General features: G+C 43.1%; 1 protein-coding gene across 1 annotated transcript; it reads right to left on the bottom strand.

Annotated features, from left to right (window-relative positions):
- Positions 1–7,260: 7,260 nt before the first annotated feature.
- On the bottom strand, positions 7,261–8,703 carry LOC123755246 (uncharacterized). The gene has a single exon (XM_069328055.1). It carries the CDS (start codon positions 8,701–8,703, stop codon positions 7,261–7,263), a length of 1,443 nt encoding a protein of 480 aa, XP_069184156.1.
- Between the last annotated feature and the right edge of the window lie 6,218 nt (positions 8,704–14,921).

The raw sequence follows: 14,921 nt of genomic DNA on the forward strand, positions 1-14,921 counted from the left end.
ATTTCTGAGCGTAATTCAACGTTTGAATTACATGTTTGAAAACATGTAAGTTTCAAACACACGTTTGAAGTTTTAATGTTAGTTTTTTTTAATAAAGAAATTTGGCCATAAGGAAAACCAGTGATTTTTCACATTTTACCCAAACTGACCTCCAGTTGGAACAATAAGATAGATAGTTACAATATTATGTTTGACTTCTATTTTTGAGCATATTTAAAAGTGATTGCACGTATATGAAGCTTAAAATTTAGTCATTGATAAGGAAATTTGAACAGACGGAAAAAGTAAATTTTTTTAGCGTCATTCTAAAAGTGATTTCCCAATTTGAAGCTTAAAATTGAACCATTTATTGCACCTTTTTGATTGCCCCTTTCGACCTTAAGGGTCAACAACAGCAACTTTAAAGATACTTGCTTCTGACTATCGACAGTCGGAAAGACGTAGACCAGGAGCTAAAGTCCGGTCCTGCAGTTGTAAGTTCGAACTACGAGGAAGAGTTTGGGTTGTAGCAGCACATGTAGGTGAGCAGACAAGCACAGATCAAGAGGTCCCGCCCCCACCACACTTGGTTAGCTCGTTACTCTGGTCAGGGGGGGGGAGGGGGAGGGGTGAGGGAAGGGGGGGAAGGGAGAGATGAGAGGGAGTGAGGGTAGGAAGGTGACAGGAGAGAGGGGAACAGAAGGGTCGGAGGGAATGAGAGGGGAGGTATGGAAAGTGATGAGGGAAGGTGTGAGTAGGAGAGGATTTTTATAATAATAATAATACACAGAAAAATCCCACTAACGTGATATATATCAATCACAAAATCCCATTAACGTGATATACATCAACGAGATAATCCACTGGGGCTGTGAGGTGGGCTCGAACCTGCGACCAAGGCATTGTCAACCGCATACTAAACTAAACCATCTAAACTAAACTAAACCATAAACCACTAAACCATCGCAACTCGCTAAAACTCATACAACCGAGATTCTACTGAAATCACAGGACGTGCAAGCCTGACTCGTGTGGCACATTAGGCCTAGCTCGTGAGGCAGGCAGTATAGACCTGACTCGTGAGGCAGACAGTGTAGACCTGACTCGTGAGGCAGACAGTGTAGACCTGACTCGTGAGGTAGACAGTGTAGACCTGACTCGTGAGGCAGACAGTGTAGACCTGACTCGTGAGGCAGACAGTGTAGACCTGACTCGTGAGGCAGACAGTGTAGGCTTATCATCTGAGGCAGGCAGAGGCAGATAGAGGACCCGCAATTGAGAGGAAAGATAGACAGCGATAGACAAATAGAACAATATAATGAGGATAACAGGTAGCAGAATGAAATACGATGGTAGTAAATTAGACACTGGGATAGGTGATAGGGGACGTGAAAACATGCCTGGGTGACAGTCAAGTGGAATGAATTAACGAAGGCAGTTTAAGGTAACTGATCTCACAGGGACGGTCACTACATCAAGTCCCTCATCTCACAGGGACGGTCACTACATCAAGTCCCTCATCTCACAGGGACGGTCACTACATCAAGTCCCTCATCTCACAGGAACAGTCACTATACATCAAGTCCCTCATCTCACAGGAACAGTCACTATACATCAAGTCCCTCATCTCACAGGAACAGTCACTATACATCAAGTCCCTCATCTCACAGGGACAGTCACTATACATCAAGTCCCTCATCTCACAGGAACAGTCACTATACATCAAGTCCCTCATCTCACAGGGACGGTCACTATACATCAAGTCCCTCATCTCACAGGGACGGTCACTATACATCAAGTCCCTCATCTCACAGGGACAGTCACTATACATCAAGTCCCTCAATAGGCTTCCGGGACTTGAACCTCGTACCATGTTTAGCCAGGAACCTCCACATTACCGACGAATGCAACAAACACTAAAAGTAACGTTGTGACTACGTTGTATTTCTAACCCAAGCGCTACCTTCGTTATAAGAGAAATTCATATTAACAACTCAGCCACGCGCATCAAATCATACAAACAGAGATCTCACACTACTAAACAAACAACTTTAAACGACTCTCAAAACATCGCTTAATTGCAGAACCAGCCAAGCGGCCGTCCGTCAGCTGGGAGTCGACCAGACGGAGGTAGAGTCGCCCCCTTGTCTCGCCCAGAACAATGTGTCGTAGAGGCCTCCTCCCGCCACCCGGTAATAGACTCCGGGGATTATCTGACCTGATTGATACAAGTGTCAGGATCTAATACGATAAGTTAGGATCAGAACGTTTATATCCGATGCTCCTTTCCGGTCGCGGGAGGAGAAGAGAGTGCTACGCCTCCTGGGGTGCTCAAGAGCTGTTATCCTATCGCATAGGGGATGGTTATCGCCCTTAGAAGCCTGGAGGATAAGGGCTCTGATCCTCCCCTGACACACAGTGTGTGTGGCGGGGAGTGATTTAATGGTGGTGCCGGGGCGAGTGGTCAGCTTAGGTCGGAAATCACACAGGCGCAGACCCCAGCCTGAACCCTAATGAGATGAGGTGCTACGTCCATTTTATGTGGAAATCGATTACGAATGGGGATAAAGGAAAATGAAATCAAATATTCATTCCTTCTACACAATTGCACACATGTTCTGCTTCACCGCAGTGGTGAAGGCTGCCACCATCAGTGTTGGCTGCCACCGTCAGTGTTGGTGGTCACCGTCAGTGTTGGCTGCCACCATCAGTGTTGGCTGCCACCGTCAGTGTTGGTGGTCACCGTCAGTGTTGGTGGTCACCGTCAGTGTTGGTGGTCACCGTCAGTGTTGGCTGCCACCGTCAGTGTTGGCTGCCACCGTCAGTGTTGGTGGCCACCGTCAGTGTTGGTGGTCACCGTCAGTGTTGGCTGCCACCGTCAGTGTTGGCAGCCACCGTCAGTGTTGGCTGCCACCATCAGTGTTGGTGGCCACCGTCAGTGTTGGCTGCCACCGTCAGTGTTGGCTGCCACCGTCAGTGTTGGTGGCCACCGTCAGTGTTGGTGGTCACCGTCAGTGTTGGCTGCCACCGTCAGTGTTGGCGGCCACCGTCAGTGTTGGTGGTCACCGTCAGTGTTGGTGGTCACCATCAGTGTTGGTGGTCACCGTCAGTGTTGGCTGCCACCATCAGTGTTGGTGGCCACCGTCAGTGTTGGTGGTCACCATCAGTGTTGGTGGTCACCATCAGTGTTGGTGGTCACCGTCAGTGTTGGCGGCCACCGTCAGTGTTGGCTGCCACCGTCAGTGTTGGCTGCCACCATCAGTGTTGGTGGTCACCGCCAGTGTTGGCTGCCACCGTCAGTGTTGGCGGCCACCGTCAGTGTTGGTGGTCACCGTCAGTGTTGGCTGCCACCGTCAGTGTTGGCGGCCACCGTCAGTGTTGGTGGTCACCGTCAGTGTTGGCTGCCACCGTCAGTGTTGGTGGCCACCGTCAGTGTTGGTGGTCACCGTCAGTGTTAGGCTGCCACCGTCAGTGTTGGCGGCCACCGTCAGTGTTGGTGGTCACCGTCAGTGTTGGTGGTCACCGTCAGTGTTGGTGGTCACCGTCAGTGTTGGTGGTCACCGTCAGTGTTGGTGGTCACCGTCAGTGTTGGTGGTCACCGTCAGTGTTGGTGGCCACCGTCAGTGTTGGTCACCGTCAGTGTTGGTGGTCACCGTCAGTGTTGGTGGTCACCGTCAGTGTTGGTGGCCACCATCAGTGTTGGTGGCCACCGTCAGTGTTGGCGGCCACCGTCAGTGTTGGTGGCCACCGTCAGTGTTGGTGGTCACCGTCAGTGTTGGCTGCCACCGTCAGTGTTGGCGGCCACCGTCAGTGTTGGTGGTCACCGTCAGTGTTGGTGGTCACCGTCAGTGTTGGTGGTCACCGTCAGTGTTGGTGGTCACCGTCAGTGTTGGTGGTCACCGTCAGTGTTGGTGGTCACCGTCAGTGTTGGTGGTCACCGTCAGTGTTGGTGGTCACCGTCAGTGTTGGTGGCCACCGTCAGTGTTGGTGGTCACCGTCAGTGTTGGTGGTCACCGTCAGTGTTGGTGGTCACCGTCAGTGTTGGTGGTCACCGTCAGTGTTGGCGGCCGCCGTCAGTGTTGGCTGCCACCGTCAGTGTTGGTGGTCACCGTCAGTGTTGGCTGCCACCGTCAGTGTTGGTGGCCACCGTCAGTGTTGGTGGTCACCGTCAGTGTTGGTGGTCACCGTCAGTGTTGGCTGCCACCGTCAGTGTTGGTGGCCACCGTCAGTGTTGGTGGTCACCGTCAGTGTTGGTGGTCACCGTCAGTGTTGGCGGCCACCGTCAGTGTTGGTGGCCACCGTCAGTGTTGGTGGTCACCGTCAGTGTTGGCGGCCACCGTCAGTGTTGGTGGTCACCGTCAGTGTTGGCTGCCACCGTCAGTGTTGGTGGTCACCGTCAGTGTTGGCTGCCACCGTCAGTGTTGGTGGTCACCGTCAGTGTTGGCGGCCACCGTCAGTGTTGGTGGTCACCGTCAGTGTTGGCTGCCACCGTCAGTGTTGGCGGCCACCGTCCAACCCGTTCTCGCAAATTCGTAAAGTCAATATAGACTTATTACCTACGTGCATAGGTGATATACTAAACATGATAGATACCCTTAAAAAGATTCATAGAAAACACCGACCTTACCTAACCTTGTTAGTATCTTAAGATAAGCATCTTATTGCTTCGTAATTACAATTATTACTTAACCTATACCTATTATAGGTTAGGTAATAATTGTAATTACGAAGCAATAAGATGCTTATCTTAACATACTAAGTAGGTTAGGTAAGGTCGGTGTTTTCTATGAATCTTTTTAAGGGTATCTATTATGTTAAGTATGTCACCTATGCACATATTTAATAAGTCAATATTGCACCGTCAGTGTTGGCGGCCACCGTCAGTGTTGGTGGCCACCGTCAGTGTTGGTGGTCACCGTCAGTGTTGGTGGTCACCGTCAGTGTTGGTGGCCACCGTCAGTGTTGGTGGCCACCGTCAGTGTTGGTGGCCACCGTCAGTGTTGGTGGCCACCGTCAGTGTTGGTGGCCACCGTCAGTGTTGGTGGTCACCGTCAGTGTTGGTGGCCACCGTCAGTGTTGGTGGTCACCGTCAGTGTTGGTGGCCACCGTCAGTGTTGGTGGTCACCGTCAGTGTTGGTGGTCACCGTCAGTGTCGGTGGCCACCGTCAGTGTTGGTGGCCACCGTCAGTGTTGGTGGCCACCGTCAGTGTTGGTGGCCACCGTCAGTGTTGGTGGCCACCGTCAGTGTTGGTGGCCACCGTCAGTGTTGGTGGCCACCGTCAGTGTTGGTGGCCACCATCAGTATTGGTGGTCACCGTCAGTGTTGGTGGCCACCGTCAGTGTTGGTGGCCACCGTCAGTGTTGGTGGCCACCGTCAGTGTTGGTGGTCACCGTCAGTGTTGGTGGCCACCATCAGTATTGGTGGTCACCGTCAGTGTTGGTGGCCACCGTCAGTGTTGGTGGTCACCGTCAGTGTTGGTGGTCACCGTCAGTGTTGGTGGCCACCGTCACTGTTGGTGGTCACCGTCAGTGTTGGTGGTCACCGTCAGTGTTGGTGGCCACCGTCAGTGTTGGTGGCCACCGTCAGTGTTGGTGGCCACCGTCAGTGTTGGTGGCCACCGTCAGTGTTGGTGGCCACCGTCAGTGTTGGTAGCCACCGTCAGTGTTGGTGGCCACCGTCAGTGTTGGTGGTCACCGTCAGTGTTGGTGGCCACCGTCAGTGTTGGTGGTCACCGTCAGTATTGGTGGTCACCGTCAGTGTTGGTGGCCACCGTCAGTGTTGGTGGTCACCGTCAGTGTTGGTGGTCACCGTCAGTGTTGGTGGCCACCGTCAGTGTTGGTGGTCACCGTCAGTGTTGGTGGTCACCGTCAGTGTTGGTGGTCACCGTCAGTGTTGGTGGCCACCGTCAGTGTTGGTGGCCACCGTCAGTGTTGGTGGCCACCGTCAGTGTTGGTGGCCACCGTCAGTGTTGGTGGCCACCGTCAGTGTTGGTGGTCACCGTCAGTGTTGGTGGTCACCGTCAGTGTTGGTGGCCACCGTCAGTGTTGGTGGCCACCATCAGTGTTGGCGGCCACCATCAGTGTTGGTGGTCACCGTCACCTCCACGTCTGGTGTCAGTATACGCCAGCTTCTGCTAGCGTTCCTACCACTACCATTACCACTAATAATACAACCTTCGCTCTCACTTCACTACACAGGCGGGAGAAAATGGTTCAACTTGTCCTCAGGGCGGAGACCCGCTCAAAGTAATGGTAATGGATTGGGAACGATATCAATATTTGTACTATTATCTACTCTCTCTCCATGGTTAGGTTAGGTCAAGGTTACTTTATGTTAAGATTTGGTTAGGTTTAGTTTGATTAAGTTAGGTTTCATTAAGTTTGGTCACGTTAATGTGGTGTATTATTGACGATAATGAAAAATATGGAATTCGAAAACTATTTCAGAGTGACTGTGAATTCTCTGTACAGAAAACCCAATTTTTCACAGAAAACGTTTTCAACATACACTTTTTTCAATTTTAAACCATCGCTTTATAGTACAACAAAGTTACAATTTGAGAATAATCTCTGTTTACAACAAAATTTTACTTACCAGTTTACATGTGGACTGGAACCGTAATATGCTTTCAGACCATCACATATATCTAAGATAACTATCCAGGAGGTTTAATGCGGGGGGGGGGGGGGGGGGGGGCTCATGGTAATAGATTTGCTCTGAGGCCGGTATGTTGTCATTGTTATTTGTTGTCACATCATTGTTGTTTAATTGTTACGTTTGTCTTTGTTATTTTATTGTCATATTTGTTTATTTTATTGTCATATTTGTTTATTTTATTGTCATATTTGTCTTTGTTTGTTGTTGTTGCATTTACCTTTCTCATTTTATTATTACATGTGTCTGTGATTTTATTGTTCTCGTGTGTCTGATATTTGTTGGTACATCTTTGTTATTTAATTGTTATATTTGAAATATTTTCATCAGTTTTGTTCACATCATTTTGGGGCCTCGTAGCCTGGTGGATAGCGCGCAGGACTCGTAATTCTGTGGCGCGGGTTCGATTCCCGCACGAGGCAGAAACAAATGGGCAAAGTTTCTTTCACCCTGAATGCCCCTGTTACCTAGCAGTAAATAGGTACCTGGGAGTTAGTCAGCTGTCACGGGCTGCTTCCTGGGGGTGGAGGCCTGGTCTAGGACCGGGCCGCGGGGACACTAAAGCCCCGAAATCATCTCAAGATAACCTCAAGATAACCAGTGAGGATATGTGATAATATGTACAGTCACAGGAAATATAAGTAATAATATGGCATTATATACTTCAAAGTAAGGGTGGAAGCCAATATTATTCTACTATATACTGTCAGTTCAAGGAAAATGGGAACATAATAATGAACAGGAAATATAGTTGTAAATATAGGAAATATAAATACAAATATAAGAAATATAGCTGCAAATATAGGAAAGAGAGCTGCAAATACAGGAAGGATAGCTGCAAATACAGGAAGGATAGCTGCAAATACAGGAAGGATAGCTGCAAATATAGGAAGGATAGCTGCAAATATAGGAAGGATAGCTGCAAATACAGGAAGGATAGCTGCAAATATAGGAAGGATAGCTGCAAATACAGGAAGGATAGCTGCAAATATAGGAAGGATAGCTGCAAATACAGGAAGGATAGCTGCAAATATAGGAAGGATAGCTGCAAATATAGGAAGGATAGCTGAAAATATAGGAAGGATAGCTGCAAATACAGGAAGGATAGCTGCAAATATAGGAAAGATAGCTGCAAATAGAGGAAAGATAACTGCATATATAGGAAGGATAGCTGCAAATATAGGAAGGATAGCTGCAAATACAGGAAGGATAGCTGCAAATATAGGAAGGATAGCTGCAAATACAGGAAGGATAGCTGCAAATATAGGAAGGATAGCTGCAAATATAGGAAGGATAGCTGCAAATATAGGAAGGATAGCTGCAAATATAGGAAGGATAGCTGCAAATATAGGAAGGATAGCTGCAAATATAGGAAGGATAGCTGCAAATATAGGAAGGATAGCTGCAAATATAGGAAGGATAGCTGCAAATATAGGAAGGATAGCTGCAAATATAGGAAGGATAGCTGCAAATATAGGAAGGATAGCTGCAAATAGAGGAAGGATAACTGCATATATAGGAAGGATAGCTGCAAATATAGGAAGGATAGCTGCAAATACAGGAAGGATAGCTGCAAATATAGGAAGGATAGCTGCAAATACAGGAAGGATAGCTGCAAATATAGGAAGGATAGCTGCAAATATAGGAAGGATAGCTGCAAATATAGGAAAGAGAGCTGCAAATACAGGAAGGATAGCTGCAAATATAGGAAGGATAGCTGCAAATATAGGAAGGATAGCTGCAAATAGAGGAAGGATAGCTGCAAATATAGGAAGGATAGCTGCAAATAGAGGAAGGATAGCTGCAAATATAGGAAGGATAGCTGCAAATAGAGGAAGGATAGCTGCAAATAGAGGAAGGATAGCTGCAAATAGAGGAAGGATAGCTGCAAGTATAGGAAGGATAGCTGCAAATATAGGAAGGATAGCTGCAAATATAGGAAGGATAGCTGCAAATATAGGAAGGATAGCTGCAAATATAGGAAGGATAGCTGCAAATATAGGAAGGATAGCTGCAGCTATAGATTGATTGATGGTGAAGACTAAGCCACCCAGTGGTGGCATGGGCATGAGTAGCCCATAAAAAAAAACAAATATAGGAAATATAGCTGCAATAAAAAAAATCACTGGGTCAAACCATGTTAATAAAAAAAAAAATTAATATTACAAAATACAGCATTAGGATTTATGATACAACTCGCCCTCCTAATAGAACGTCGCATTTTGACGTACACCCCTAGGCCAAAACTCGTCATACTAGAAAATGGTAACGGCTGGCGGAAATTGACATACTGTCCCGTTTTCTGTTTTGGGTCCTCTGGTAGGTTAGGATAAGGGCACTTTAATACGACAGTTTCTGGACGTTGGGAAAACCTTTGGAGGACGGGCTGCATGATGCATTTATACAACCACTTATCAACATCTTTTCTCAATTATGGCGACTTTATTGATATTTAGTAAACAGTCTTCGAGCTTCTAAACGAGGCAGCCCGAGGTCATTATTGCTGTAAACAGCCTCGTACAGCATCGGGGGCTAATAAATATAAACAAAACCGCCAAATAAATATTAAACAGATTAATATTACTAATTTATTATTGTTAATAAATATTAAAAAGAGTTTAACATTACTAATTTATTATTAGTAATAAATATTAAACAGAATTTAATATTACTAATTTATTATTATTGATAAATATTAAACAAAGTTTAATAATATTAATATTAAACAAAGTAATATTACTTTGTAATATTAATATTAGTAATATTAATACTAGTAATATTAATATTAAACAAAGTAGTAATATTAAACAAAGTTTAATATTACTACTAATAATATTAGTAATATTATTAATTATTATTATTAATAAATATTAAAACAAAGTTAAATAAACAAAGCCACAATGACTGAGAAAAGATGTAAATGTTTCGTTAGTTGTTGCGTTAATGTTCGCTGAATCCTTTCAGCCAGGGAAGGGAGGGGGGGGGGATATACAATTATATAACAGGAAATAACCCTAAATATCTTGGTAAAGGTTTACAAGTAAACCCTGGATCTCTATACACAAGGTAAACCCTGGATCACTCTATACACAGGTAAACCTTGGATCTCTATACACAGGTAAACCTTGGATCTCTATACACAGGTAAACCTTGGATCTCTATACACAGGTAAACCCCTGGATCTATCTATACACGGGTAAACCCTGGATCTCTATACACAGGTAAACCCCTGGATCTATCTATACACAGGTAAACCCTGGATCTCTCTATACACAAGTAAACCCTGGATCTCTATACACAAGTAAACCCTGGATCTCTCTATACACAGGTAAACCTTGGATCTCTCGATAAACAGGTAAACAGTGGATCTCTCTATACACAGGTAAACCCTGGATCTATACACAGGTAAACCCTGGATCTATACACAGGTAAACCCTGGATCTCTATACACACGTAAACCCTGGATCTCTACACAGGTAAACCCTTGATCTCTATACACAGGTAAACCCGGGATCTCTTTATACACAGGTAAACCCTGGATATATCTATACACAGGTAAACCCTGGATATATATATACACAGGTAAACCCTGGATATATCTATACACAGGTAAACCCTGGATCTATCTATACACAGGTAAACCCTGGATCTATCTATACATAGGTAAACCCTGGATCTATACACAGATAAACCCTGAATCTCTATATACACAGGTAAACCCTGTAACTCTATTCACAGGTAAACCCTGGCTCTATACACAGGTAAACCTTGGATCTCTATTCACAGGTAAACCCTGGTTCTATACACAGGTAAACCTTGGATCTCTATACACAGGTAAACCCTGGATCTCTCTATACACAGGTAAACCCTGGATCTCTCTATACACATGTAAACCCTGGATCTCTCTATACACAGGTAAACCCTGGATCTCTATACACAAGGTAAACCCTGGATCTTTCTATACACAGGTAAACCCTGGATATTTATACAAAGGTAAACCCTGGATCTCTAGATACACAGGTAAACCCTGGATCTCTATACACAGGTAAACCCTGGATCTCTATACACAGGTAACCCTGGATCTATACACAGATAAACCCTGAATCTCTATATACACAGGTAAACCCTGTAACTCTATTCACAGGTAAACCCTGGCTCTATACACAGGTAAACCTTGGATTTCTATTCACAGGTAAACCCTGGCTCTATACACAGGTAAACCTTGGATCTCTATACACAGGTAAACCCTGGATCTCTCTATACACAGGTAAACCCTGGATCTCTCTATACACACGTAAACCCTGGATCTCTCTATACACAGGTAAACCCTGGATCTCTATACACAAGGTAAACCCTGGATCTTTCTATACACAGGTAAACCCTGGATATTTATACAAAGGTAAACCCTGGATCTCTAGATACACAGGTAAACCCTGGATCTCTATACACAGGTAAACCCTGGATCTCTATACACAGGTAAATCCTGGACCTCTCTATACACAGGTAAACCCTGGATCTCTATACACAGGTAAACCCTGGATCTCTATACACAGGTAAATCCTGGACCTCTCTATACACAGGTAAACCCTGGATCTCTATACACAGGTAAACCCTGGATCTCTATACACAGGTAAACCCTGGATCTCTATTCATAGGTAAACCCTGGATCTCAATACACAGGTAAACCCTTGATCTCTATTTACACAGGTAAACCCCAAATATTAGGGTACATCGTTAATACCAGCAAAATATTTATTTTTAATGGGCTATAGCTAATTGATTAATTACAGCTGCTGCCTTGGTCTCTCAGTGTGTCACTCCGTCCAAAATTCAACTGTTTTGCCTTGCCAGAAGCGTACGAACCCAACCAACCCACCCAACGGGGACCGATGTATGGAATACGTCAATAATACGGTATACTTTAGCTTTTTCTCTCAGTAATACGTTGTATTTGTAACGATTTGATCGAATCCGTAGAAAATGGAAATGCATTAAGAAGACTGATTGTTGAGAGGGTAGAGACCTTTATAGCAGTGAAATATATATTTATATATTACAGTCTAAGAGGCAACAGATGATGTAGATGTGTAAACTGTATATTAATCACTTACTAGGCACTTCTGAGCAGTGTAGCTGTGAGCCAAGTCTTCCACTGCTCGGCTCATTCAACCTCGGGTCCTAACAAGTCAACCAGCAAGTTTACTTCAGTCCTGAGAGCCTGGTAAACTAGCCTCTCGGTGTACACCTCTAGGAGTATACCCCCTAGCGTGTAAGGGGGGGTCCATTACTTGCTGGAGACGACCTGACCAACACAAGCGGCGGTCCCAGGGAGCCGCCATGCCTCGTCTGTTTACAAGTAGGCTCCAAAACCTGTGCTACATATGACACTTGTCACGTCATGCAAGCCTCATGCGTACACTATATATAAATACTATATTTAGTCTCCTTTTGTATTATTTGGTTAGGTTAGGTTCGTTGACATTTAGATGGGTTATATTTGGCTGGGTTAGACTATGGTTAAGTGTGTTTAGAGACCAGCAATGACGTAGATGGATACGCATATTTCTCCGATCTTGGACCCTACACGCTCACGTGACACAACATATTCCAATACTTATTTTTCTAATATTTTATTTAACTATTTTATTATCTAAGATTCAGAATTAAAGAATAGCATTTTCTGTATTTATTTTACATTTTTTTCATCACAGGATGTCTTTATGTAAGTATAAATGTAATTTTCTGAAGCCTCGCGAGATATATACAAAACGGGTAAAACACACTACAGCTGCTGGAAATTTCAAGGACGAAAACTAAAAAAATTACCCCGCTTTTTTTTACAATATATATATATATATATATATATATATATATATATATATATATATATATATATATATATATATATATATATATATATATATATATATATATATATATATAAATATATATATAAATTTATAAATATATATAAATATATAAATATATATATATATATATATATATATATATATATATATATATATATATATATATATATATATATATATATATATATATATATATATATATATATATATATATATATATATTATTAAATATGACCGAAAAAGTAAGATTAATAATTCTAACACGAATTTTCTCAATCTTTCGTACATTTCTTTTCACTGTTGGAGGTAATTCAAAAATCAATTCTCCAAAATTCATTTTTATTTCTAGTCTGACGCGACACTTGAGCGCGTTTCGAGGCACTGCACATTAAGAAGTCAACACCAGCAATCAACAGCCAATTAATGCACAACTATATTCTACCCACCTCAAGACTCCGCTCCAATATAGAAGCATCAAGAAATATGGACCAATAGGCTTTCTACAATCACTTCCATTTCAATACCCATTGTTTCGTGTTCTGTCTTGTGTTGATGAAATTAATACCCTATTAATACCACCTCACCCCATCCACCTCACTCAAATGTAGATATAAACAAATCGGAGATATGTAAGTTCTATTCAGTTGTGTATGTGTAAAGTCTTTGAAAATGTAATAAGTTTTACGAAACGCGCTCAAGTGTCGCGTCAGACTAGAAATAAAAATGAATTTTGGAGAATTGATTTTTGAATTACCTCCAACAGTGAAAAGAAATGTACGAAAGATTGAGAAAATTCGTGTTAGAATTATTAATCTTACTTTTTCGGTCATATTTAATAATATATGTCTACAGGAAAGACTGCTACCAAAATATACTAATATATATATATATACATATGTCGTACCTAATAGCCAGAACGCACTTCTCAGCCTACTATTCAAGGCCCGATTTGCCTAATAAGCCAAGTTTTCATGAATTAATGTTTTTTCGTCTACCTAACCTACCTAACCTAACCTAACCTAGCTTTTTTTGGCTACCTAACCTAACCTTACCTATAAATATAGGTTAGGTTAGGTTAGGTAGGGTTGGTTAGGTTCGGTCATATATCTACTTTAATTTTAACTCCAATAAAAAAAAATTTACCTCATACATAGAGAAAAGGGTTGCTTTATCATTTCATAAGAAAAAAATTATAGTAAATATATTAATTCAGGAAAACTTGGCTTATTAGGCAAATCGGGCCTTGAATAGTAGGCTGAGAAGTGAGTTCTGGCTACTAGGTACGACACATATATATATATATATATATATATATATATATATATATATATATATATATATATATATATATATATATATATATATATATATATATATTGATAGAAATTTGTAAATGATTTACAGGGGTAAAACAAAGTGTCAACAATAGGGAGGAGGAGGTGCCAAGTGTCGCCGGAGAGCGAGCACCTGCATCGACAATATACTCCTGAAACGGTAAACAAAGTGGCTATTCTGTTCTGCTGCTTTGACACAAACATTCATAAAGGCGTTTCAGAAGCCATTCTTCGCGATCAGAATACAATGGGAGGTTTTAAAAGTTCCATGACGGCATTTCATTTACGCCGCTTGGGGGGGAGGGGGAGCAGGGGAAGGGGTAAACAAAGAAATATATAAAGGATTAAACCTCAACCCTCGGGTTCGACAGCTGAGGGTCACCCGCATTAAGCTAGATGGTATTTAATTCCAACCAGTTCATAAAGGGGGGATTGGATCCTCTCTTTATCGTCTCTGTCATGACCAGAGAGGCGGCTCTGAATACTAATGTGACGTCGCTGGTACAAGTGTTGGTAAACTCTTCCACTCCACGTCCGGGTGTTGAAGCTGACTTAATGACAGTTATGTTTTCTTTTATTCATCAATTAATCATATATTTATGTATAAGTTATTAGTATTAAACCCCCATACGAGTGAATTGTGTTGCAGGTAACGGCTCTCCTCTTGAGTAAGGTAGAAATAGCCTAAGAAACTCTATCCTTTTGAGATAGTTTCTTTTCTCAATAAACTTACTTGAACTTAAAGTACTGATGCTCGTGAACACTTTGGGACACTAGTCTCAAGGCGTCTATATTCTTCGCCACTGTTGTACCACAGTAGGCTGCGTTCTAGGCTTACAATCGAGGGACTTGTCAGACTCAGGTACGACAGAAATGGTTATGTTTCTTTTCACCTGATGCCTCGGTTCACTTAGCAGGAAAATAGGAGTTAGGCAACTGTTGTGGGGCTGCATCTTTAGAAAGGTCAGTAGACAGTATTGGGGAGAGAAGGTGAGATAAGCCCTAACTATAGGCTTTCTGTCCTCGATAACGGGAAATTATATAAATCAAGTTAGTCTTCAATCAAAAATGTTTTATATAAAA

This window comes from Procambarus clarkii, chromosome 20, assembly GCF_040958095.1.
Source record: "Procambarus clarkii isolate CNS0578487 chromosome 20, FALCON_Pclarkii_2.0, whole genome shotgun sequence".
Classification (NCBI taxonomy): Eukaryota; Metazoa; Arthropoda; class Malacostraca; order Decapoda; family Cambaridae; genus Procambarus; species Procambarus clarkii.

Bases quoted from the DNA above. Each gene is read 5' to 3' on its own strand.
- LOC123755246 (XM_069328055.1), bottom strand. From the start codon at position 8,703: ATGCCCATGCCACCACTGGGTGGCTTAGTCTTCACCATCAATCAATCT.